Raw genomic sequence first — 23,073 nt, 5'->3', positions numbered from 1 at the left:
TGCATCCGCTAGTTAACTTCCCATTCATATATTTCTCTGTTCTTCCTGAAAGCTCCCAATTTGGAAGCATATGTTGATATCTACCCATGTATGATGAAGTCCAGATAGTTATATTAATATAACAGAACAAACGTTGTCCCACTACCCTGCCAGTCCATTTACCCGACAAGGCTGTCTGACTTTCAACCATCTCCTTTGTCCACACACATTTTTCCTTTTGATGCCATTGGCCCTAAATTTTCACAGATCACCTTAAGTGGCACATCATCAAATGCTTTTTGGAACTACATCTGTTGCGCCCATTAACTTTGCTATTCTTGCCAAATAATAAATACTGCAGCACTTTTCAATTATCAGTCTGAAAGTCTGGTCATCACATTCAAATCCTTTAAAAAAAAAAATCAAACAACTGGAGGAGCCTTGCAACCTATCCCTGCATCCCATTCAAAGATTCTTCTGCAACTACATTTGTATGTGAATACCTACTTTATCTCTGGGATTTTGGCAAGTGTAAATATCAGAGGTAGTAGACCTCAGTGCTATTGAAGACCCCAAAACCTTCCTCAGAAGCAATTTCACCATTTACTTCCAATAGCAAAGCTTATTGGGTGTCTTTGGTCAGTCAATTTCATTCAGGTAGTATATGTTTTGAGCGTTCAGTCTGCATACACAGGCCGACAATGTGTTTCTGCCAAAACTGGGCAGGATGGATCTTCTAACACTGAACAGTTTAGTGCAAACTTTGATTTGATCTTTTTAAGATCTTGATAAACCAAAGTCAAGGCAGAGCAATTAAATTCTGATTGTTAAATCATTGCTAATGGAATGGGCTTAGTTTGGCATTTTAAATGAGTTGTACAAGCTATGAAATCACATTTAATAAAACAGGTGTGCAACACAATCAACCTTTTTTGTTTTACTCACTTAAAACAACCCATTATTCAGTTTAAATAAATAGACTCAACAGCATCTATATGGATTTAAGGGCAAGCAATCTACAGTAAAGGTTGTTGACAGTACTTCACTCTGCCTAGTTGCCATGGAACTGAACTCCAGTGATGTTGCACAGATTGACGAATTCACCAAATCTGAACTCTTGCCAGTTCTAGTGTACTTGACAGGATAGGTCACTGTGCATGTGCCACAGTCAGCATACACTATCTTGTCTGGCAGTATCCAAACCAGATTTGTCTTGAGGTTTTTGTGATATCATTTTACAAAGTATTCAAACTAAAACTACCACTTAGGCCAGTTTCTAAAGTCAATAAAGACTTCATTTAATTGGGAGTTTGTTTGGATTCTTTACAGAATTCAAAAATTGTGGGGACATACAATGATTCCTGTCCAGCCACCATCCCAGAAATGAATTACTATAAGTAGTCACTCAGATTGACAAGAAGGTGCAAGATATTTGGAGTATTCCTTACATCCCCTCCAATTTGTTCAGACTTCTTTTATTGGGAAAATGTACCAAACCTAACCATGGCAATAAAAACAATCAAAAACACAAGCCTTTTCTTAAATTTAATAACTTCTATGGGAGAACATTTATGCTTTCACAGCAAATTTGCGCATGGGGTACAGACGCTCTTTTCTTTGCTGTTTCTTGGTCTTCAAACTCTCCTCATATTTGTTTAGTCGACGACGCATGGCACGGGTCTTCTTGGGCCGCAGATCCAAAGGCTTGTACTTCTTGCCCTAAAAAGTCAAAGAAAATTCCCATCACAATCAGCTAAACATTTTGTAGCTCACCCAACACATCAAACTGCACCTTTTCATAATTGACTTAACAACTGCCGGCAATAGCCTAAACCGATAAGGACCAAGGCCAGCAAATACAAACATTCAAACCAACAAGTAGGCAGAATAAAAACAAGAAATGCTGGAATCACTCAGCAGGTCTGGCAGCATCTGTGGAAAGAGAAGCAGAGTTAACGTTTCTGGTCAGTGACCCTTCATCAGAACCAGATGTTCATCAGACATTCTGACGAAAGGTCATTGACATGAAACGTTAACTCTGCTCTCTCCACAGATGCTGCCAGACCTGCTGAGTGATTCCAGCATTCCTTGTTTTTGTTTCAGATTTCCAGCATCCGCAGTATTTTGCTTTTATATAAGTAGGCAGAATAGTAATTATAGAACACATACACCAAATTACACATTATGATTTGCCTAACTCATTCTCCAGTAGATTTGACCCCAAGTTTTCCAGATTTTCAGCTACACAAACTGCAACTTTAAAGTAGTTTGAAACTTACCCAGGTCTCTGATACGAACAAGGCATCACACAACTCAAAATCAAAGACAACCAAAACCAAACACTTAACTGGCCACATACATACATATGCAATTAATATTCCAGTCGACCTCCTATGCTGGCGTACACTGAGTAGTTTAGAAGTGAAACCGGGCTGTAGGTCAGGAGATAATTGGGTCAGGGTATACACAACTTAATTTCAGTATCCATTTTAACACCACACGTTCTTTAATGTGTTTTTTCTCAACAGTACTGAGGTACAGAGAGGGCAAAGCCACAAAGGGACTTAATCATGAGGATGAGAATTTTAAAATGGGAGGCATTAGAGAACTGGGAGACAAGAAGCAACAAGGGTGAATAGAACTTAGTGTGCATATGTGAACAAAACTTTCAGCATTCAGATCTCAAAAGCCTACCCTGTTTTTCTTTTAGCTTGACATGGACAGGGGATCACACAGGACTGGCCAGTTAGGACAGCAGGCTTCCATCCCTAAAAGGTCATCAATTAACCAGTTGGGGTTTTAAACATAGCTACATGGTCATTTTTTACCAGCATCAGCTTTTTACATCCAGATCTTTTTTAAAAACTGAATTCAAATTCTCAAACTGCTACAGTAGAATACAAGCTCATTTTCTCTGATTCATTAGTCCAGCCCTCTGGATTACTAGTCCAGTAACAATAACACTACTGTACCCTGTAGTTTAACACTGCAAAATTATAAAATTTTGTGCTCAAAGCTCACAACCACTAGGCCTAGATTTGAGTAAATCCAAACTCATCGCACCAAAGACTCAAACACTTAAAATTGAGAAAACAGGACAGCCTTCTAAAAACAGAACACAGCTCTACCACCACACATGCACACTGATTGCACTGGTGCTTAATTGACAGGAAGTATGTCAGAAGGCAGAACTATTCTCCCAGACAGCACCTGCTTCAAATAAATACTAGACATTTAACAGAATAAAGCCAGACGACTGCACTGCAAACAGACAAGGTCCAGATTCACGTTCACTGCCTAGCAGTTTCATGCCCTATTATCCAAGGCACTGCCCATTCTAAGAATCTAGCCTTACTTTTAGAAATCAGTAAAATGGATAATTTTACCTAACTGCAACAATTTCAGTAGCACCCCATAAATGACTGGAAGCCCACATTTACTCTTTCTGGATTGTAAGAAACACTTGTTTTCTTAGTGGCATCCCACAGAAACAAAATTGATTACAGACCATCATTAAAGTAAATTTGTGTTTGAGGTTGTGGTACAATTAAAAGATTCACTAGGGACATGCAGTTCTACACCCAATATGCAAAATTTCCACAAGAATCAGCAAATCAAGAGTGGGAACTCTGGCTGCTTTTCCCTCTCTAGCCCAGGAGCAGCAAGGGCAGAATCAGGCCATATGGTGCTTAAAAAATTTGTCTTATCAGGTAACTTTGAGTTGAGTGCTGTAAAGGAAACAGGAACAGAATATGGCACCAGATCACAGATCCATAATGACATAAAATTTCCCACTGCTCGTCTGTGCCATGAAGATGCAGAGAGTAACCCAGGCACACTACCCATTCAGGATGAGCTTTTCTCTATAATTCAAATTATTGGGGCAGTCTATTTGGGTTAACTGGTATATTACACTGGTCCTGTGCAAATTCACTACATCCAATGTCAACAGCAACCCACACAGTACTAAGTAGAAAAGACGAAAGGATGCTGGAAATCTCAAACAAAAAAAGTAAACTTGTATTTATATATCACTTTTAACATAGTAAAACATCCCAACATACTTCAGAGGAATGTTATCAAACAAAATATGACACCAAGACACACAAGGAGATATTTGGACAATGACCAAAAGCTTGGTCAGAGAGGTAAATTTTAAGGAGCATCTTAAAAAGGAGAGAGGGGTAGAGCACGGAGATTTTAGGGAGGGATTTCCAGAACTTGGGGCCTAGCAGTGGATAGCACAGGAACATATCCATGACAAAATGCTGGAAACACCCCAGCAGGCGAGACAACATTTGTGGGGAGCAGACAGGATATTTTGGGTTTGAACCTTTCCTTAACTATAAGATATCACAGGTGATCATATAAAACGTAACATAAGTGGACAAAGAGAAGAAACAGAACAACCTGCGTTTGATTGGAGAATAGTAGATGGTTAAATGGTAGCAGTGATATTAGCACAAGACAACAGGAGATGTAATGAAAGAAAACAAAAATAAAGGACACATTGGATAAGTTAGAGAGGTGAGAAATGAGCAGGTAGAAAGGGAGGCATGTAAAACTGGCAAAAATGGATTATACACACAAGACTGAACCCAAATTTAAGAAAATCAGGAAATATTTAGGATGCCAGATAAGTTTTGGATTATCACTACCACAATCTACTGCTTTATAATCACGACTCTTTGCTTGCTGTATGTACTGTTCCACTGATACTGGGCCTTTCTGCAAAGTGCATCGGGCTTCACTTATACTGGAGACAGCTCATCTCGGTAATCAGGTAAACTGGAAATACCAGGTCTGCTCAAATCAAATACATCCATATTTAGAAAAACTCAGAATGGAGAGATGTATGTACATATGAGTCCATTATAAACAAACAGTATGCACTGTGCACTAGTGATGCTTCAAATTACCAGCATACGCCATTTTCTTACACTTACTACGATCAAGATTCCAGGATCTGCTGCAAAATTGCATACTTAACAATTACAAAACTGCACTGCATAAACACTTGAAACTTGCCTTGTAGAATTTTCTCAAGTTCTCTTTCTGCGTCTGATTGATGACGGTGAGGACTCTGGCAATGGACTTGCGCACAACACGGCTAAAGGGCAAGAAAAAAAAAAATCTTAACAGCCAATCACAAATCTTGCCAAACATTAAGGTTAAGGGAGGCAGCCATCAAAAGAATGTACCACTTCAGTTCATATGGAGCACAAACACGAACATGGAGCGATGGGGCTGAATGGCACGGTTCCACGTTCTAACTTCTACACATTTCTACGTACTTTAGAAAGCAGTGGCCCCATTAGGACATCTACTTCATGCCAGCCAAGCGCAGCAGCAAAATCATTCCAACCTCTAGTACGCTGTTAACCCACTTTGAGCAAGGCTCCGCAGCCTGTCCCTTCCAGAGGGCAATTTTAATCACTAGCTTGTTCAATAAATCTACTTCCCATACTTACATCTTGGAAAGCTTGGATGCAGCTCCTCCAGTTACCTTAGCAACACGGAGCTGGGAGAGTTCAACCTTGAGATCATCCAGCTGTTTCAATAACTCCTCCTTCTTCTTGCCACGCAGATCACGTGCCTTAATTTTTGCCTACATTTAAAAAGAATCACCATGATACTGTCACAAACAAAACCTCCAACTAGAAACTGATATTCCACATACAAGCAAAAACTCCAAAGACAATACAAGTGGTATACAGGAACAAGGAGTAGGCTTTTCAGCCCAAGTCTCTATTCAGTTAGATCATTGCCAATCTATAACTCAACTCCATTTACCAGTTTTTAATCTGCACTTAATAAAGATACCCTTTTAACCCCAGGATCATTCTGGTGAATCAACACCCACTCCAGTTTCAATATATCCTTCCCAAGGTGCAGCACCTAAAATTAGATGTAGTACTCCAGATAGGGTCTGACCACAGCACTGTACAGCTGAAACATAACTTCCCTCCTGTTGGCAGATAATGGTCACCTTTCCATTAGCACCACCAATATAAAAGCTCTCACCATGAACACTGCTGATGATCAAAAGCTTATCTAAATAAACTGCATCAACACCCTGGCTACAAGGGCAGATACTATGCAATAAGAAATTCAGCTCCTGACCCCTGAAACCTCTACCATTTACAAGGGTCAAATCTGCAGCATGGTGGAATATTCAGCACTTGCCTGGACGGGTACAGCCTCAACACATCCACCACAAATTAACATGCTTGATCGGTGCTCCTGCCACTGGACTCTATACCCACTAGCAGCAGTGTGGTTGAACAGCTACAGATTCACTGTAGCAACTCACAGCTTATTTCAACAATATCACACAACTCTGTAATCTCTGTCATCAAGAAGATGAGTGAGAGAGATCACAGGAACACCATCACTATTTCCCTTCCGAGTGACACACAATGTTGAGTTGGTCTTATACCACCTTTCCTTCAAAGTGCCAAAATTCCCTATCCAACACTATTATGGGCAAACAGCTAATGCAGGAGGGCAGCAAACTGCCCCCCGCTCCGAGTAGTTCTGGATGGGCAATAAAAACTCTTTGTCATGGTCACCCACGTTGTTGCACCATTTGAAACGGAAATGAAGTAAAATCAGGGAAACGAGTTCACTGAACAACGCCACGGGCGATCCACAAGTTTTTGAAGTGCGGAAAACACTTTTCAAACCAAAGACACATTCAGCCCAGTCAGGACCCGGACAGACTGATCACAGGTCCCATTTTACACAAGGCCCTCACCGGGTGGCGGTTCACGAGAGGCCGAAGCCTGGCCCTGCAGCTCGAAGACACAACTACCACTATCAACAAACCGACCGCGGACACCAAGCCGATTACAATCTGCCAGCGGGCCGCCGAGCCCCAAAACGCCGCCAATGCAAAATCTGGGACCAGGCAGCGGCCTGCACCAAATGATTCATCATCGCAAAAACCCGACAAATCATCACAAATAACGACCACAGCCGATAGGGTGGAAGCTAGGGGCCCACAGGAGCAGGTTACTCTCGCTCCACTATTGATAGTTTTTTTGGATTGATTTGGATTCAACTGGCAACAACTCACAACTCCTACCATTTTCTTGGGGCAATTGCAGGAAAAGGGAGCAATTGGGGGCGGGACCTGTATTTCCACGTGACCAGCTCTACCACTTGCGCTTAATGGAGGGGAGAGGGATGGCAGAAGAGAAGATCACTGAGTCAAATATTTAAGTTTAAACATATATCAATAGCTTAAGGAAGCTTTTAATTTAATATATTTCCCACTGTATGGTTGTAAGTAAGATAGCGATAGGTTCAGATTTTATTGGGCTTTGTTGTTTTTTCTGCCTCCTCTCTCAGATGGGGTATTCCAGAGGATGTTTCCGGTTCCGGGGCGAGGTTCAGCAGGCCCCGGTTTGAGTGGAGGCAGCGAGATCAGCAGAAGGCGATGTTTTGAATGTAGCATCCGGTTCAGTAGGTGTGGGCATTAGAGAGAAAGCGATTTATTAGCCTGATTAACACTTGTTCTTTAATATAAACAAGGGGAATGGCGAGAAACACGCTTTCCAACAGGTTCAGGAAAGTCGATGTTGATGAGTACGATGAGAATAAGTTTGTGGATGAGCAGGAGGAGGCGGTGGAGCAGCAGGGTCCCGACTCGCTGGAGGTGGACACTCTGATCAGGCAATATCCTTTGAAAGCGGGTGGGAGGTTGTTTCACCTGGATCGAGGGCGAGGGTGGAACAGCAGACCCCAGGAGGGAGGTAGTGAGGGAAGGTGAGCTGTTCTCTCCCCTTGAGGTGCCGGTGAAATCCGCGCCACGGCCCCCTCCCCCTCAGAACCGCACCTGGTCACAAACTACTGCTGAGTGTTAACGGCGGGCTCCACCGTCCCCGGGCAGCCGTTTGCATCCGTCAACTGATCGTGATTGACATTACTCACATTGCTTGCACTCACAGTTGAATGGATTGTTTCATTTTGAGTGCTGTTTGTAGAGATGTCGCTTAACTGACCACTTAAAATGAGTCTAAAAAAAATGATGCTCCTATATACGAATAGATTGTATCTTTTGCAGAACTGGTCACTGTGGAGATTTATTCAAAGACCTTTTTAATCTAAGCTTTCCTTTAAGTTGGAAAATAGGAAGTTATTGTTTGTCATGACTTTAAAATAAAGCCAGATTGAGATTTTTAGCCAGATCCTGATGCACTCGAGATGGTTGCACTGTTTAACTTCGTTTCCATAAAAGTTTTATTCGTTTATGGGATGTGGGAGTTGCTGGCAATACCAGCGTTTACTGCTCACCACTAATTGCTCTTGAAGTTGGTGGTGAGCCACTTTCTTGAACTGCTGCAGTCCATGTAGTGTAAGTACACCTACTATTCGCCAATAATGGCATGTTCATGGTGCCTGCCATTATTGGTTTGTGTACAAAATCGTTAATCTATGATAGTTGTACCATGAGTTCCAACTCTATGAATTGCTGGATGGTTAGATCTACCATTAACTAAAACCCAAAAAAACTACCATCACTTCAGCCTCTCCCTTGAAGTTCACTGCCATTAATCTCATCACAGCCATCTAGGATGGGTAACTCATGTAAGGATGCTATTAATATGATCTATGGTCCTCGACCCTTGGAGGCACAGACAGGAAATAGGGATACTGGAGTCTCACTCACACAGGTGAACTGTTCCAGGAAGTATCTTTTTAAAAAAAAAAAAATTCTTTTCTCAAGCCACTCTTCCCCCTTCTAATTTATCCTGTCTCCTTCTCTTCACTTTAATTCTCTACCCTTTTGTTTAATTGGTTAAGGAGATAAACCATTGTACATGTTCATTCCCAAATGCAAAATTGCTATCACTGCATCAGTATCAATTCATATTTCCAGCAATTTGCAGTACAACCTTAAAGGTAAAGTTAGATAACAGCAAAGGTTCACCACCTCCTTTGAAACTGTTTCCGCTTTCCTCCAGGACTTGAGCCAATATGTCTGCTGATTCACAATGTTTCTTAATTGAACAAAAGTACTTTTGTTGATGGAAAATTGTACCCGTGAAGGAGTAATTATCTTGGTCAATTTTGAGATCTTGTCCTGTTCTATATATAACTGGCATATTTGTATCAAATCACTTGAATGAATTTGGAATCAGATTTGTATATATTGGCATTTAAATTTTTAAAATCCTAATACTGCAATTTCTAATTCCTAAAACTTAAGCACCATAACTGGTTATTGACTGTCCTTGAGATGTATAGGGATATGAGTGAAAGAGTATGTCTAAAAGCTAATTAGCAGTGTACATACGAATTAGCAACATGTCCAGAACTCTTGCGTGCGTATAAACCTGTAACTACAGACCACACTAGGTTTAAATGCTTGAAATAAAGCTTAATATTCCTTGACCTGTAATGTACAGGTGACATGCTTAGTGCATTCCATGCAGCATTAAGGAACCCTCCTGTCAACATGAAGAATCAAGCAGTTAAGGTATTTAAATGAAGCTAGTTTGTTTTAAAATTATGAAATTTCTGAATTCTATGTTGAATATAAGTGTGCTCAAAAATGCATTCTTGGCTTGTCTCCAAGAATGCATCTGAATATCTTGAACAAAAGCATTTACCAGATCGATTCTATCTGCAGTATGGTAAATTTCTTGTAGCTATTTGATCTCATCCACTGGCGGTTCTGGTTTTGCTGCATTAATTTAAGGGGTAACATTCCCTCCCAGTTCAGAACTTTTTGCCAGATTTCAGTTAATTGTCTTTGATTACAAATTTAAATGATAAGGAGACTATATAAGGATACTAACTGGTATAAGCCCTTAATATTTGATTTATCTACTTAAAAACTATTTTCTGGATGTGGTAGGAAATGTCAAAACGTTAACCAACAGTACTTAATTTTGTTAATTACTTAAGTTTGTTATATTAAGAAAAATTCTAGACAGTCAGCTTAAAGGTCTGAAAATGAGGCATTATATTTGAATAATTGCTAATAAAATGTTTCATTTTAATTTTCTGTCTGATACAATCTTGTAACAATAGGATGAGATTGTTTCATTACGTGAAAAGCTGCATATGTAAAGCGTCAGTGCAATAAAAACGTAAAACACATTGTAATTTAACCTTTTCTTTTAATTCACAGGAGCGGGCACAGGGAATCGTTCTCAAAGTCCTTACGTCCTTTAAAAGTAGTGAGATAGAACAGGCTGTTAAGTCATTAGATAGAAATGGTGTTGACCTTTTAATGAAGTACATTTATAAAGGTTTTGAAAAACCCACAGAAAACAGCAGTGCGATATTACTGCAGTGGCATGAAAAGGTAAGTTTCTTCTTGTCTCTTAAATGTTTTAAGGTTTTTGCTATGGTTTTGGTTCAGGAGAAGGGCAGGTGGGTGCCCTGCTTCCATGTCTGTACCAATGATGAGCTAAAATGGGCTGCTGGGAGGGTGATGGGCAATCTACTCTTGTAAAATCTGGCTTGCAGGCAAGGAATCTGCTTTCACTATACTGTCACGTGGACCATGCTGGATAAAATTTATATGACAAAGTAGGCCAAGGTAAAATTAATAACGTTAGTTTTGAATGGTCAGTTTGGCTTAGCCTGTAGCACTCTTGCTTGAATTAGAAGGCTGTGTTGCTACTATGAAACATTTATGTAATCCAGACCAACACTTCAGTGCAATATGGACAGAGCTTTAAGTTTTTCATGAGTTGTTAGACAAGAATTGTATTTAAGATCCCATAATATGAGTAGCAGGGATCTAATCTGGCCACCGCGCCTCCTTACACAGGCACCAGTAAATGTCTGATGATTGATTCACTTGCTGTACACAAATTGACTGCAGTACTTAAAAGTAATTCGGTGGTTTTGAATCGCTTTGGGACTTCCTGAGAATGATAGTGCTTTATAAATGCAGATTCCACAGATCAGTTACTGAACTAGCAAATTTACATTTTGCACTGCTAAATATAAACTTGTAGTGAATGGGTAATTGATGGATTCCTAGCACATATCCGCAGCATAATTAAGACTTCCTATTGCCATCTGCTAAACATTGACTCCACCCCTTGTCTATTTATCTTGTGCTGAACCCCTCATCCATGCCTTTTGTTATCTCTATACTTGACTATTCCTAGTCAGCCATCTACCCTTCACTAACCTGGGGATTCATCCTGACCCACACCAAGTCACCACTCATCTGTCTCCTCTGTGCTCGCTGACCTACAATAGCTCCTGGTTAAGTAACACTTTCTCTTGAAAAAATAATTCATCCTTGTCCCTCCCTATCTCTAATGATCTGCAGCCTCACAGTCCCCTGAGATCTCTCTTCGCCCGCCCCCCCAATTCTGGTTTCTCTTTACCTGTGAAGGCCCTAAACTCTGGAATTCCCTCCCAAAATCTCTCCATCTCAATACTTTCGTCCTTTAAGATGCTCTTCAAAACCCCTCTGGTCGAATATATATATGTGGCTCAGTGTCAAATTGTGTTTGATAATGCTTGTAAAGCACCTTGGGATGCTATGTTAAAGGTGCTATATAATTGCAAGTTGATTAAAGTTTTAATTTTTAAAAAGAATATTTTCCTTTTTTTCTCATAGGCATTAGCAGTGGGTGGAGTAGGTTGCATAGTACGAGTTCTCACTGCAAGAAAAACAGTTTAAAAAGTTACATGACACGTTGACCTGATGTGGACTGAAAGCTGTTGGAAAGTATGAGGAAGCAACAGTAAAAGGGAAATATTTGAACCCATCATTTAAAGATTAATCCACATTAAATGAAATTATTTTGAAAAACTGTCAATGTTCTTTTTATCTTAATGGGCTGTGGTGGAAAGTTTGTATTACTGTTATGTTTTGGCCAAGTATGACATGCAAGGTCTTGCACATCCTCACTTCGCTTACCATTTTTGTTTTTACCTTTTTGGAAATCTGTTGAGAAACCAAATAGTGTGGTTAATAAAGACACATTCACACGATGGAAAAGCAGTGATGACATTATGCTGTTTGTGTTCTATTGGGCATTTTACCCAGAACTGTTTTGCCACATGGAGTACTGATGGACTTAAGTCTTCAGTGTCAGTACATGCATTTTTATTTCTTGAGTCACTTTCATTTTGTCTTTTGTACAGTTATTTGATAGACCTAGTATGATACATATGGTAATAGTATTAGTTGAACTACCAGGGATGAATTTATTGTAAAGTGCCTGCTACGAAATAAAGCTCTTGGATCATCTTTAGTTGACAGATCTTTGTTGTATTTCCAACTAGTCTGAGGGAAGCAGTAAGGAAATGCCTACTAGATGCAATATAATATGTCAGTCTAATGAATCCTGAGCTAAAGTAAATCTATTGTTGGAGCACCACCAGAAATCTTCAAGGCCTTGAGCTACACTTAGTCAGATTTAAGATGGCTATAAATTATTTAACTTAAAACTAATTCATATTAGGTGTCAGTTCAGCTAATTATGCATATAATTGGCAGTGTTTCTCACAACACTGGCTGAGATAGGAAATGGAAATGTTACCCTGCTGTGGGACAACTAATTCCATTCCCTACTTGAGCAGAAGCATGATTTTTGCTTCAGTGGTATGTAACATTGTGTAGGCATTACATTGAACTGGTTGAAATGTATGCTATGAAAAATTATGAAGTCTATAACCAGGATAAGGCACGGGCCTTTACTTTTTTGTTCATTCATGGGATGTGAGCATCACTGGCTAGGACAGCATTTATTGCCCATGAGAAGGTGGTGGTGAGCCAGCCGCTGCCTTGCTTCTATTCCTCTGTTTACATTACAAGTTGGCTAAAAAGAGAATATTGGCAGTCTTCTATAGTAAACTATGACAGTGAGGCAGTTTAAAATCAAAGGAATGGTGCTAAACTATTGCTTTATACACAGTAAACAGTGAAAACCAGCTGGACTGGTAAGACCGCACACTGACATAAAATTTGTTGTTTTTTTAAAACCCCTTTAGTAATACTGCCCAAGCAGTTGTGCTGCCCCTAGGTACAGTAAACAGTGGTGGCTCATTTATTTTGCCAATATGCAGACCACCAGAAATCTAGTTTAAGAATGCTAAAGGTTAGTTGCTCTGACTCTGGCCTCTTCTGCACTCACTCTCCCCATCCCATTATTAGCAACAGTACCATCAGCTGTCCAAGGCTTGACATTCCTTATGTCTCTGTGCCTTGCCTCCTACAATCCAACTCTGACCAAACTTTTGATCACTTGTAATCTGCTTTGGCTTAATTTGTTTTTGAATCACACCTCTATGAAGTACCTTGGGCCGTCTTTCTACATTAAAGGCACTATATAAATAAATCGTTGTCGTTACAGTTGAAACTTGTGCTCAGGTTTGTTGGTGTGTTAGCTCAGCATATGTTGGAGGTCAGTATCTACCCTTAGACTACATTACAAAGCACAACTCACCTCAAAAAGAAACCTGTTCTGAATTTCTCTGATCAGACTGCTCCTGAAAGGAAGTTACCAAGAACACTATGGATTAGTAGAATATATCTCAAAAAAATGGTCTATTCACATTAAAGCCAATATAATGAAATGCTGATTATTAATTTTCCTGGAAATGTCTTCTACTTACAATAGTAGGTGAACCACATGCTAATAGCTATAGTGATGGTATTTGATGTGAATTCAAAAATGTAAACAATAAGCAATTTGGTAAAAATAAGTTGTTTCCCTGGGATAAACCCAATTCATAGTTATTACATATGATTTGAGAATGATGACAATCTTTCATCTTCAGCGTTTTGCTTCGACATAGTCCATGCTCATCATTTCCCCTACATCACTAAAGTGGTGTGAGATGTCACAAGGCAGTGAAAAGGCACTATATAAATGCAAGTTCTTGAAAGGATAATGGCAACACACAATAATTGAGCCCACTGACTTCAAATTACAACATTAAGTATGCTATTTTAAAAACACTTTGGTAACAAAGAAAGAAATCTGACATTGAAAAATCAGGCCAAAATGAAGTTTGAAAGATTACAGCTAGGAAACTTGCCAATAAAACGACAAATGGTTATTTTATTAAGTGGCAATATCTTGAATTCAACCACAACATCATAAGGAAACTGCTTATTTAAGGAATATGCTGTTTGGTGCGGATCTGTCAAACGGTTACTTTGATTCTGCCTTTCATCTGTTGAAGCCAAAAGTGGTTTTGATCAGACATTTATTATTCCTATTAGAAGGAAGTAGTTCAGACTACCTTTATATTTAGTTTTAAACAAATCTAAAAGGTTATCCCAATGAAACTTTTGGAAGTTTCCCATTTGTGCACTCAATGGCTATGGTCAGTGGTACACCTTGGGCATGATTTTTTCCTATGATTGCTGTCAATGTCTGTTCATTCGTGCAAGAAAATTATACAAGATATTAGACACCCATTTTATATCTTCGCCAAATTTCAGTCCTTAGAATAACCTTTATTTTATCTTTTTATGTCAACTGACACTGATAAGTGCCAATACCAACAACTGAGAACACTTTGAATCACCAGGTATGCTTCCCAATGAAGTTTTTCATGCTAATCTATCTAGAGAGCATGAAATTTTATTGCAAACTTCAACTCCCTGTGTACCTTCCATAAATGCAGTAACAAATTACATGAGAAAATCACACCAAAGTTTCACCTGCTAACCAAAGAATTTAATCTCAATTTCAGCAAGTCTAAAGGAATTTTAATTGGAAAGTATTGCACCTACAAGTTATTCCCAAGCAAACACCGGTCAGATGCTGCATCCAATTCAGGTTTACAACATCAAGGGAGAGAAATTAGTCGCCAAGGCCAATCAATGCATGTAAAAAGATTACACGCCACAGTATATTTTTATACAAATAAAAGTGCATTAGTTCATATATAACATTATATATATTTACATACATACACACTTGTTGCTCTTGCTTTCAAGAATTCCTGGTTTCATGACAATGGCAAGGTGAAGAAAATACTGATGGAACATCATTATCACAACAGCAACATTTTCTGTGCCCGAAAGGCTGTAAATAATTTATGCATCCATTTTTACATCTAGTGTGTTACAACCTTATTCCAATTTCTATACACAATAGAGTTCCCTTTATAAAGTCTCCTTTTGGAATGTTTTTACTCTTTCGCATTAACCCAGGTATACGAGAACTGTACCTTCTCCTTGCCCTACTGTTTATATCAAGCATCAAATCCCTTGTTTCTGGTTGTTCCAGCACCATTTTCACGCAACACTACCGCATTCTTACACTGCAATAAAACCACATGGTAACCATTAAACAGCAACACGTGGAAGGGATCTAAATTATGTAATAAAGAGATAATGTTTTACAATTATTAGAATATTTGAGAAATTTGAAAAACTACAGTGTTTTTTGGATCAATAAGCAGAAGCCAATTGCAATATTTAACTTGGTCTCTTGTTTTTTGATTATCTTTTATTGGTGCAATTTCTGCCTTGCAGGTTTCCAGTTTTTATTAATCCAAATGACACCAAATGATTCAACTGTAAAAACGTAAAGGCAGTTTAAAAAAAAAGTGTTCTATTGGACCATGATACGGAGTTCAAAAGCAGTTACATACAGCACTGCTGGCCTCCTCTGTAACAGTGAGGATGGGTGGGGAAGGAACATAACTTTACTCAAATGTTATTCCCATCCTTGTGTTTTAACAATAAGAAACAAATTACTTCAAAAAAGATGCTTGTAAGCATTCATTTTCTGCCCATGAAGGATCAGCGCATGTACAAAGATGTAAGAGTATGACAGCATGTCACTTCAAACAGTGTTTCATTCAAATTAGTTCAGGACTGTAATAAAGCTACAGGACCAAAAAGCATTGTTCCTCTTGCATGTTTAGAAACTACAGAATTTCAAACCCATAATATCTGTCCGCAGTCTGCTTTTTCTCAATGAGTTTCATTCCCCATAGGAGAACGTCTTCATTTGCATTTACAAGATGTATTAATATAAAGTACCAGTACTATTAAATACTTGTAAATAGCTGGAAAACTAGTCCTGTATTAAAAACACTGTCATAACAGTGACTGAAAACACTAATAAGGATAACTTATTATTGATAGCTGTCCTGTTCATCCAATGAGTTATCTTGATATTTCGAGTGTGCACGTTCCAGACGTTGCACTTGGTTTATTGCCAGTGAGGGGGAGGTCGGCCGGTTATTGACGGACGTACAATACCTTTAGGAGCAGGTTTTGACCCAAACCAGGACATCTGCAATGTAAACAGAATATTTAGAAAACCATTCAACGGCATTTATCAAGAGTGGAAACAGGCAAGACTCAGTAGTGTGAGTAGAAATGGATGATGATGTACCTTATATTCTAAGGATTCCTTTAACAATTTCTCCTCTTCACGTGTAAAGTTAAGTAGCATGGATACCGCTTTCACCAGTTGATAGGCCTGCAACAAAAAACTTACTGTGATCTGATTTTTTCCCCCATTTATTAGTCCATTGAAAATTGCCATGCAACTTTTTAACAAGAAAAAAAACTACCCATGTATTACCAAGGAAATTTATAAACTAAAATGTTCTGTAATTCACAAATCATTTTGAATGTCAAGTTTCGGTATTTTATAATTCAAAACTTATTTTATTTAAATGTTTCAAGAAATCCTGCCTAAAATTTGCAAGTTAAAATTTGTTAAAAGGAGTGTTCCAGGATACAGTCCTACAATGGGCAGCACAGTGGCGCAGTGGTTAGCCTCACAACTCCAGCAACCCGGGTTCAATTCTGGGTACTGCCTGTGCGGAGTTTGCAAGTTCTCCCTGTGACTGCGTGGGTTTTCGCCGGGTGCTCCGGTTTCCTCCCACAGCCAAAGACTTACAGGTTGATAGGTAAATTGGCCATTATAAATTGCCCCTCGTATAGGTAGGTGGTAGGGGAATTGAGGGAAGGTGGGGATGTGGTAGGAATATGGGATTAATGTAGGATTAGTATAAATGGGTGGTTGATGGTCGGCACAGACTCGGTGGGCTGAAGGACCTGTTTCAGTGCTGTATCTCAAAATAAATAAATGACCTCCTGAGCATTTTTCTGAAAATTCTCTTCCGTTGTGTAAATTTTAAAAAAATTACTTGCCACATGGCACCTGGCTTCTTGATCTTAGCCATCATTTTTTTTTAATGTGACTGAAGCTAGACACCAAAAGAGAGCATCCCTGTGCCTAGCCTTTGCTCCCACTGATGGAACCCCTATGGAACTTTGAGACCTGGATGTTTTTCTGAGGCCGTGATTGAAGTAAAATGCAATTTTCGAAATTGGAGAAAAGTGACAGAATGGCAAGCTGTGTTCCAACAATATTTTGAAAGGCAGTACAGCAAATCACCTGTATGCTTCTCAAGCTTTACGTTTTAGTTTTAAATGTTGGCTGTAACGGCAGTTAAGGACATTGCTTGTGATGAGACACCAATTCTGTCTAGGACTAGCTAGAGATTAAATTGCTGATAGGAGAAACTGTGAGCACGATACTGCAAATTTCGGAATGCTCCAATACAAACGATCATACTGCATCAATACTAAAACTGTTTTCCACTGCACATGCAAAGTCATCTGGTATCCATGTAACTATTTCCTTGTACAAGGCCTTCAGTGGGTTGCATCTAAAATACTGTGTCCAGTTTTTGTCCCCTCATGTGGTAAGCAGTTAAGTTCTTGGGACTGGGAAGGGCCAGTTGATTGATACCTATATTAAGGGCCCTAATTATCAGTATAGGCTTAGAGAACTGGGGCTTTACTTTGAAAATGTGCAGACTTTGAGGAGATATGATTGAGATCTGCAAAATAATGAAGAGATTAAGTTGAACTAGAGAGGATTGGAGGCATCAGTATAACTTACAAAAACATAGGATAGATGCTAGGAAGTACTTAGCTTACAAGAATCATTGACGTCTAGAATAGATTGCTAGCGTGTGTGGATTCACTGCAAGTTTTCAAAAAGGAGTTGGACAAGTTGTCAGAGGTAGGTGAGCTGATAAGGGCCAGTGGAGCTTGTGAGATGGCCTTTAGGTGTCAGGGAAGAATTTCCTCAGGGTCTTGCTCTAAATTAGTCTAAGTTTTTTTTTCATCTGTCCCAGAAAGTTGCATGACTATTGGGGAGGGGTAGTGTGATGGGGTTGATGGTTTATGCAGGTTGCAGCATGTCAGGATGGGATCAGCTGGTCTTTTCCTGTCATTTTCTATAAATTTCATTTCTGATTCCTAGCCATTATCACAGGTAGTGGGGAATTGCATCTCTGAATTCCAAATCTGTCAGCTTAATCACCAAACCACTGAAGCACTACTCTGTTTAATCATTTAAAATTATAACAGATCTGCATTTTAACATCTAACAAACACAAATAAAGTTTTTCTATTGACTACCTGTAGATTACTGCAATTATTAATAACTCACCTCAGATTCTCGCACAGACATGAATTTGAGGAGAACGTGTTTAAGATATTCAAAATTGATCTCCCTGGAGTCATTAAGGTCTGAATTGTTTACAACTGTGGTGGAATTATTGATGCTGGCTGGTGGTTCAAAGAAAGATCTCTCCCGGACTTCAGCAGGCTCCATTTCTGGTTTAATTTTCTTTAGTTGAAAAGATTTAGTATGAGTTAACCAGAATGACATATTAAAAAAAACAAAAGGACTTTCTTGAGCTGTCAATATTGCTGTCATGTGCAGAAATATTACTATGTTTGAGTTTTCAATTCAAGCTATTGAGAAATCTATACATGTAGAATTTCTGTTTGCCTGATAGGGACATACCCCATTTACTAAAATCCAGAGAATGTAGGCACACTAAGAACCAAGGCCTAGAGACCCTCAAGCATGTACAAGGCTACTGCTGGAATTAACCAGCTAAAATTACACAGCTTACTCGTACAGAGCACAGTCACTGTTCATGTTCTCAAATGAAGAACAAAGACAAAGCAGTTTGTGCTTAAATGAACACAATTATTTTATAAAAACTCTCAAATTCAGAACAAGATCTGCTAGAGCTGATTCCCATTAATGCATTTCTAATATTGCCCACATTGGTAGTAAACCACAAAATTAATTTCACCAAACCAAAAAACTTCTTTCAATTACTTGAACACATAAAAAAAAAATGAAAACAAAGCAAGTTGGTTCAGATTCATCAGATCCAAAAGAGTGAACAGTTTAAAATGGGAAAACATTACTCCCATCAATTTGAACCACATGTGAAAGGCACTAAAAGGAGTTAAAGAAAAACAAGTTACCATGGCAAATACCAAAGCAAAATATTGCAAATGCTGGAATTCTGAAATAAAAAACAGAAGATACTGGAAATACTCAGCAGGTCAGGCAGCATCTGCGGAAACAGAATTAACATTTTGGGTCAATGACCTTTCACTGGAACTGTTAACTGTTTCACTCTCCACAAATGCTGTCTGACCTGCAGAAATTACATTGGGTTTGTCCAATAAAAAGATGAGCTCTATTAAGTAGTGGTATTTCTTGAATTAAAACTAGGTCATGCAACGTCATAGGAAAGTATTCTGGGAACAATTCTCCAGATGACATTATTTCTGTATCAGGTTACAGATGTTAAGCTGCGGGTGTCAGCCAACCAGAACAGGATGGTGGCATCTGCCACACTTTACGCATGGGCAAAATATGTGTGTCTCATCTTTCTGACCCATTTTCTGATTTGATCCACTGAAAATAAAAATCCCTAAGTAACCCGTTTAAAAAATGTAATTTAATGCAAAATGCTTACCAGTTCTTTCTGTAGCGTCTTTTTCAGTTCTGTTAGCCTCTGCAGTAGTTGTTTAATAGTCTTTTTGAAGGAGGAAAAAAATTAAAATATAAAATCTGCACTGATAATGTATACACTTAAATCATTTATTTATTTACTTAGAGATACAGCACTGAAACAGGCCCTTCAGCCCACCGAGTCTGTGCCGACCAAGAACCACCCATTTATACTAACCCTACAGTAATCCCACATTCTCTACCACCTACCTACACTAGGGGCAATTTACAATGGCCAATTTACCTATCACCTGCAAGTCTTTGGCGGTGGGAGGAAACCGGAGCACCCGGCGAAAACCCACGCGGTCACAGGGAGAACTTGCAAACTCCGCACAGGCAGTACCCAGAATAGAACCCGGGTCTCTGGAGCTGTGAGGCTGCGGTGCTAACCACTGCGCCGCCCTAATTTGATAAAATGATTTTAATTCAAAATTTTACCATACAATAAAAGACCAGGGAAATTATCAGCATACATTCCAAATTTGTTGCATCATTGGCTGAAGGAGGTCGAGTGATCGTGAGCCCAAAGAACGAGAGAAGAAACATGTTTAACGCACCTTCATCTCAAACAAGAAGTTTCAGCAGAATTAAATGGTGAAGGGGTGGGGAAATATAATAACTCTCTGCCTTTATCACAAGAATTATCTCTATAGGAATTTGTCTAGCCTCGGCAGCATTGTCAATATGATTTTCTCCAACTGGGTGGTGCCCCACAGCACAATGATCCTCAATGAGCATGATGGGAGGCTCATCTAGCACTATGGCTCTAGAATAAACTTGGAGGAAATCATATTGACCATTCTGCTGAGGCTAGACAAATTACTCTCCACTTGCCTGGATGAGTACAGCTCCAGCAACACTCAAGAAGCTAATACCACCCAGGACAAAGCAACCTGCTTGAACGGCACCCCATCCACTACTGTCACACTGTGGCAGCAGTGTGTACCACCTGTGACATGCACTGAAGCAACTAATCAAGTCCTCCTTCAACAGCACCTTCCAAACTTGCGACCTCTACCATCTAGAAGAACAAGGGCAGCAGACCCATGAAAACACCACCAACTGCTAGTTTTCCTCTAGGTCACACACCATCCTGACTTGGAAATATATCCCTGTTCCTGGGTCAAAACTCTGGAACTCTCTCCCTAAAAGCACTCTTACCTACATCACATGGACTGCAGCGGTTCAAGAAGGCAGCTCACCACCACTTTCTCATCATAATCATAATGCAATTAGGGATAGACAACAAATGCTGGCCTTGCAAATCCCAGGAACGAATATAAAAAAAGAAATCTACAGCCCAGAACAGAACCTGCAGTCCAACGGGCCAAAGCAGCTGATTAAACTCCACACGAGCCTCCTCTCAATCCAATGACCTCTTTACACCCTGCCTCAATATTGTTCTATTCCCTTCTCCCTCATGTATGCAATAAACCTTCCCTTAAATGTGTCAATGTTATCCACTTCAACCACTCCATGTGGCAACAAGTTCCTCATTCTCACCACTGTGTAAAGAAATTCCTCAACTTATTTGATGGATTAGTGGCTAACTTATATTATGCTGACTTGTTCTGGATTCACCCACAAGTGGAAACAGTTCTCCACAACACTCATCAAACTGCTTGATAATTTTAAAGACCTCAATCAGGTCTACTCACATGCCTTCGCTTTTTCAAACAAGTATGGCACCCCGCTCAATCTCACTGAAGAATGACACAGGTCTTTAATACATCATCTGCCTTCTCAAATCAGTGAAGTAAATTGCATGAAAAAACATTCGAATGGGAAAAAGATGTTCATTTACCATTACATAATTTTTGCATGGGAACTAGGGGCAGATTAGGTGACATTTATTTGATTGATAATTGCTTTATTAATTCATGACCTATCAGATATTTATTTAGAAATCAAAAGTTTCAAAGCACAATATCCTGTATTGTAATATATTACTTCTTTCAGCGCAATATTTTGATAAATGCTCATAAATTGCAATCAAAAGTCATCACCATTCAAAACTTCTTATTGGATTTAATGGAAGATGATATAGGAAAACTGAACATATACTGAAAAACACTGCCAAATTTCAATTTAATAAAGCTAAACATTGTGGGACAATTAAAAATGGAATTCTTGAATTTTTTGAGTTGATGGTGCATACTGCAGAGCAAGGCAGTGACTCAAAGTGATAAAACATCTTTGTAGTTTATCCATTTTGAGAAGAAAACTGTGAAGTTACATTAGTCATAATGAAAGCGACAAACTAGAAACCCAAGCTGTAGATAGAAAAATGCACATAGTTTAACTGGCTAATGACAATAAAATCTGTAAAAGTAAACTGTTCCACCATTAAAAAGAAAAATCTATGGCACTCCTCTGCATGTGACCCTTCTAACATGTGGAGGCGGTCACGTGACGTGATGCAGCTTCTAAACCACGGTGATCATTTCTTGTGCAACTAACCTTATTTTTCTCTATCAACTGCTGCTCCAAGTCTTGGTTGTCCTGCTGAAGTTGTAAGGTATATGCAATTGTCACAACTCCATTTTGTCCTTTCTCATCATTTTCTGGGGGATGTAACTGTCCATTGAGGGCTGTCACCTCTGCTTCTAGATCATTCACCTATCAGAGCAATTTGCATTTCTTTAGTGAATGATCGAAACAAAGCTATGTACCTTGTTGGCATGGATACAAGATACAGAATTTGATAAAAGCAGAGAAGACAATAAATAATTGCAAACACTGAATAAATATTTTCTACTGGAAGAAAAATAGGGATCTGTTCTATCCACATGACAGCAAATTACTTCACATCTAATTTTGTTTTCTAAATTAAAACTAATGAAGTCTCAGTCTATTCTGGGCAAATTGATAAGAGCAGTGGTACAGGTGACACAATTGGCTGCAACATCACTGGGTTAGGGAAACTGCCAGTGTTCCTGATTACTATCCAGCAGCTCCTGTCTGGGCTCACATTTGAAGAATGGCCACTTAGGCATGGTATTGTTGGCTGATTAAGCTATGGAATCATATTCCATAGTCAAACTCCTTCTCGAGAGATAAGGAGTTCGAAAAGGTTAGGAAAAAAAAATTTAAACGGCTGAGTTTTAAAACTTCACCAAACAGTAAGTGACCCACAATCAATGCCACTATTTCTAACATTTTTGATGCCATGTGTAAGAATGTGGTTTGTTTTCCAGTTACTTTCAGATAACAGCACTCCACACTGCTCTCCTTGGAACAGCCCATTTAGTTTAGAGGAATCTGCCATGGATAACAGAAAGCCTTTCCATGCCATCCT

The 23,073-nt window shown here is 39.1% G+C and overlaps 3 protein-coding genes across 5 annotated transcripts in view; 1 reads left to right on the top strand and 2 right to left on the bottom strand.

Moving 5' to 3' along the window:
* Window positions 1–1,511: 1,511 nt before the first annotated feature.
* Window positions 1,512–7,141, bottom strand: rpl35 (ribosomal protein L35). Of its 2 annotated transcripts, none has more exons than XM_068012499.1 (4): window positions 7,067–7,141; window positions 5,451–5,587; window positions 5,008–5,089; window positions 1,512–1,698 (listed from the first exon to the last, which is right to left on the bottom strand). In XM_068012499.1, the coding sequence occupies exons 1-4, from the start codon at window positions 7,067–7,069 to the stop codon at window positions 1,549–1,551; spliced, it is 372 nt and encodes a 123-aa protein (XP_067868600.1). In that variant the 5' UTR covers window positions 7,070–7,141; the 3' UTR covers window positions 1,512–1,548. The 2 variants fall into 2 exon arrangements, with proteins under 2 accessions (XP_067868600.1, XP_067868598.1); XM_068012497.1 differs by having other exon boundaries at window positions 7,058–7,087.
* A 209-nt stretch (window positions 7,142–7,350) lies between these two features.
* arpc5lb (actin related protein 2/3 complex, subunit 5-like, b) lies at window positions 7,351–12,211 on the top strand. The gene is given in 4 exon segments (XM_068012500.1): window positions 7,351–7,659; window positions 9,376–9,463; window positions 10,121–10,297; window positions 11,576–12,211. Coding segments are annotated over 4 exon segments (468 nt in total). The 5' UTR covers window positions 7,351–7,519; the 3' UTR covers window positions 11,639–12,211.
* A 2,450-nt stretch (window positions 12,212–14,661) lies between these two features.
* golga1 (golgin A1) overlaps window positions 14,662–23,073 on the bottom strand; it is a 59,956-nt gene continuing 51,544 nt past the window's right edge. For both annotated transcript variants that reach the window (XM_068012495.1, XM_068012496.1), the window contains 5 exons: window positions 22,236–22,394; window positions 19,741–19,800; window positions 18,405–18,584; window positions 16,326–16,412; window positions 14,662–16,223 (listed from right to left, as the gene is read on the bottom strand). In XM_068012495.1, the coding sequence (XP_067868596.1) occupies window positions 16,140–16,223; window positions 16,326–16,412; window positions 18,405–18,584; window positions 19,741–19,800; window positions 22,236–22,394 (570 nt within the window). In that variant the 3' untranslated portion in view covers window positions 14,662–16,139. The remainder of the gene's footprint in view (window positions 16,224–16,325; window positions 16,413–18,404; window positions 18,585–19,740; window positions 19,801–22,235; window positions 22,395–23,073) is intronic.

The sequence above is a fragment of the Heterodontus francisci genome, chromosome 32 (assembly GCF_036365525.1).
Source record: "Heterodontus francisci isolate sHetFra1 chromosome 32, sHetFra1.hap1, whole genome shotgun sequence".
NCBI lineage: Eukaryota > Metazoa > Chordata > Chondrichthyes > Heterodontiformes > Heterodontidae > Heterodontus > Heterodontus francisci.
This window is presented reverse-complemented; position numbering and strand designations above follow the sequence as displayed.